This window comes from Gavialis gangeticus, unplaced genomic scaffold, assembly GCF_001723915.1.
Source record: "Gavialis gangeticus isolate Ggan-Ray unplaced genomic scaffold, GavGan_comp1, whole genome shotgun sequence".
Taxonomy (NCBI): domain Eukaryota; kingdom Metazoa; phylum Chordata; order Crocodylia; family Gavialidae; genus Gavialis; species Gavialis gangeticus.
In genome coordinates, this window is record NW_017729024.1 from 62,966,149 (window position 1) to 62,969,660 (window position 3,512).

At 37.1% G+C, this 3,512-nt stretch overlaps 1 protein-coding gene across 1 annotated transcript in view; it reads left to right on the forward strand.

Annotated features, from left to right (window-relative positions):
* The first annotated feature begins 443 nt into the window (after positions 1–443).
* Positions 444–3,512, forward strand: part of DGKQ (diacylglycerol kinase theta) — a 139,659-nt gene continuing 136,590 nt past the window's right edge. The window contains exons 1-2 of the mRNA XM_019518213.1: positions 444–483; positions 1,663–1,742. Coding sequence (XP_019373758.1) covers positions 444–483; positions 1,663–1,742 — 120 coding nt within the window. The remainder of the gene's footprint in view (positions 484–1,662; positions 1,743–3,512) is intronic.

Genomic DNA, 3,512 nt, shown 5'->3' on the forward strand with positions numbered 1-3,512 from the left:
TGCTGCTCTCCATGCAGCCCTCTAAGTGGCGAGCACCCCGTTGGTGCTCCACCGCAAGCATACTAAAATGTAGGATTTCTAACAATCCAAATATGTTAAGCTATATATTTTAATATCATATTGTAAATATAACACTCTTAGAAGTTCTTTATGTAGTCACAATCCTTGAATATATCAGAAGATAATGACACTGCTACTTGTACCGGTGGCAAGTTAAGGTGTAAAGAATAGTTAAAGTTAATTGATTTTCTTTTTATGAGTTGTGAAGTTCAGAACTTCAGACACGGGCATCTGAGAGTCTTTTCTCAAGAAATGATAATGTTGTTAGTTACTAATTATGCGTTAATTATCTCTCAGCATGATTAAATATTCTGAAACATCTGAATCCTTTTCATTGATGGCGATCTGAAAGTCAATACTTTATTCGTAATCCAACCGCCACTATGGAATACCACCGTTCCATAGAGCGAGATCTGGGTAGAAGTAATTGCCTGGTGTGTTAATTCCTAAGAAGTAACAGTTAATGATGCTACAAGGTCCTGAATGACAAGAAATACCATATTTTCCTCACATAAAACATACACATTTCCCCTCCTCACCCCCCCCAAATTGTCAGGAGGAAATTGGGGTGCATATTTTATGTGGAAGAAATATGGATCACTAGGATTCTGGAAATTTGGTGTTGGGGGGTGGTGGCACTGTTAATCGCCACCGCTCTGCTACTTCTCCCTTCCTGTTAAATTTCTGCAGAGTCCCCCAGCTGGATGACATGCCCGATGCACTGGATTGGGCTGGCATGCAGGGTCAGAGTTAGACCTGAAGCATGGCCCCAGGCATCAGTAACTTACCCATGCTGCATGGTAGATTTTTATTCCTTGCTGCCTTACAAAAACAGGATGTGTCATATTTCAGGTCCTGGTCCATACAAGAAAACATGATATTTCTTGCCACCACTTAACCCAATAGCAACTGACTTTTTGTGCTTTTATTATCATTTTTTTTGTTAATTTTAAAGCAAAAGAAGTTGGAAAATTTATTTTCCAAGTGCTACAATGTATTATCTTTAACATAATTTATGTATTGCTTCCACTATAAAAATTGCAATTTATTTTCAAAATTGTAATTAACCTGTGCTTTGTCTTTCCCCATTTCTCTGTTGGCTAGTGACAGTGTGCCTTGTTTAACCATTAGTTATTTTTTATTGATTATAGTGACCTTGAGGGAGAAAACGTATTAACAGTGCCAAGGAACCAAAGTCAGCCATAGGCAGCTCACTATATTTAAACTTAAAGTTACTCTGGATAATGTTTATTTCTGGGGGGAGAGGAACGTGTTGGTGATGGAAAATGTGCAACTTTTTTTAACAGTAAAGGAAGAGGAGAGTAGGTGATATGAAGTTCTCTCTGTTGCTGGCTGGTTTAGATTTCCTATAGACACTAGTTTAGAAAGACTATATATACGTTTTGCTACGTCTTAAGTAAAAAAATAAAATAAAAATGCAAGAGTGTGTGCGTGTGTGTGAACACTTGGATGTACACATCAGAACCTAGGGAAAAACTAGCTTGCCTTTTGTTCATGTTGCTTGGATATATTTAATCTTTTTTTATTAACTTGTTTTTGAAAAACGTATCAAGGATGCATTTTTTTGTTTTGTTTTCACAGTTTGTAACTTTATGTCTCATGAGAAGTGCCTCAAACATGTGAAGATTCCATGCTCATGTATTGCTCCAAGTCTTGTAAGGGTGAGTCAGCACTCATGTCAAATCTATTCAAAGCAACAGCTCCATGTTTTTATAGCTAAATATTGTTAATGTTTTAAAAAATCTGGCTGCTTAATCTAATGCTTTTTTAATATAAGCTAAGTGCATTATTTTTTAGTGAAATTTTAAAAATGTCTCCAAAGGTCAGCAGTTTTTTAAAAGTAGGATTCCTTTTGAACTTGCCTGGCACATGTAGTTATGGACAAACTGCCTTGAAAAGTGATTTGCATTTCTTAAAGTTTAGTAGACGTTGTCTAATAATGTGTCATTGCTTGTAAGAATTGAAATAATGGACTATGGTGACTGAATCAAACGAGATTCATTAATATACAATATTAAGCATAGCTTTCTGGGCAAGATTTTAGCACATTCTCTCATTTGTACACATTAGTGAGAGCATGTAAAGTCTTTGCTGTTTAGCAAGGAATTGGGTTTTTTTTCTTGTTTGTTTGGGGGGTGTTTACTTTTATAAGTTGTTGCATCATAAACTTTGCTTATTCTATTCCCTTACAAAACTGGAACAAATTTACTTTTGAAAAGGTTGAAATTTCAACATGCGGAGTTCTACTTTCTTTGTTTTAGGTTTTGACTTGGTAGTAATATGTTCAATTTCAGGCAAGACCTCTACTAGAAATCTAGCAAGATGCCTCATTTTTGGAACCACAGGATGATATTTTACATGTGATTTCACTTGCAAATAAATCTTCCTGCAGGATGGAAGAAATTAGTAAACACTGTGGAAAATAGAGCTCATCTATTTACAGTAAAGAAATGTCTCGTTACTGCCTTTACAAGGGTATGGGGCTTAGCCTTGTTGTTGTTCTGCCATTGCAGGAAGAATGTCCTGTTGGCTCACCCAGACTGTTTCCTGGGATGTCACAGTTCTTGGACACCATGGGTGTGTTCCCATGAGTGGGAATGTGCATTTCCCCAGGAACAAGTACCAATGGCATGTATTTGTTTTTGCCGTGCTGTGCTGCTAGTTTTTGCTGTGCAGTGCATTGCTGCACCACTTGTTTTTGCCGCATTTTTTTAGATACTGGGATTTCCTAGTATTTAATTTTGCTGCCATGCTGCAAATATGCAGTGTGGCAAATGGACTAATGTGCACCGCATACATGTTGTGGCACCTCAAAAGGCTTTGAGGCACCATGAACTGCACATTCCTGCTTGTGTGGATGTGTCCTGCGTGCGACAGAATAAGTCTTCCTGAAGAGCACAAGTCATTCATGACTCTTGAGAAATCTTTCTCTTTCTCTACATTCTGCCTTGCAAAAACGAAGTGTATTCCTTATTTGAGGATGTGTGGTATTCAAGAATGTATGATAAAATACTAACAAATCTAAGTTAAAGGCATGCAGAGATATTATGAAGGTCAGAGAAGCTTGAAAATGAGATGAGGTGGTAGAATGCCAGAAGCATAAAGTAGTAAAAAAAAGCATTAAGGAAAATCTAGAAAAATAAAACACAATTGTTTTAATGGCCATTTGAGTGAATCAGAGTAGGGATACTGAGTTACTGAGAGAGAACAGTAATCATGCAGTTTTGGGAACCTCTGGAATGAGACCCACCTGCTGCTTCTCTTGATGTCATTGATGTGTTTGCAAGTTGTTTGTTTTTTTTTATATATAAAGCCATTGAAACCCACCCAGAGTCGGTATTTTATGTAACATATATAATGGGCATATAGGAGTTAACTAGGACACTGGAGCTGGGGTTAGGATGTTGTCATGTCTAATTTTTGGATGGTGG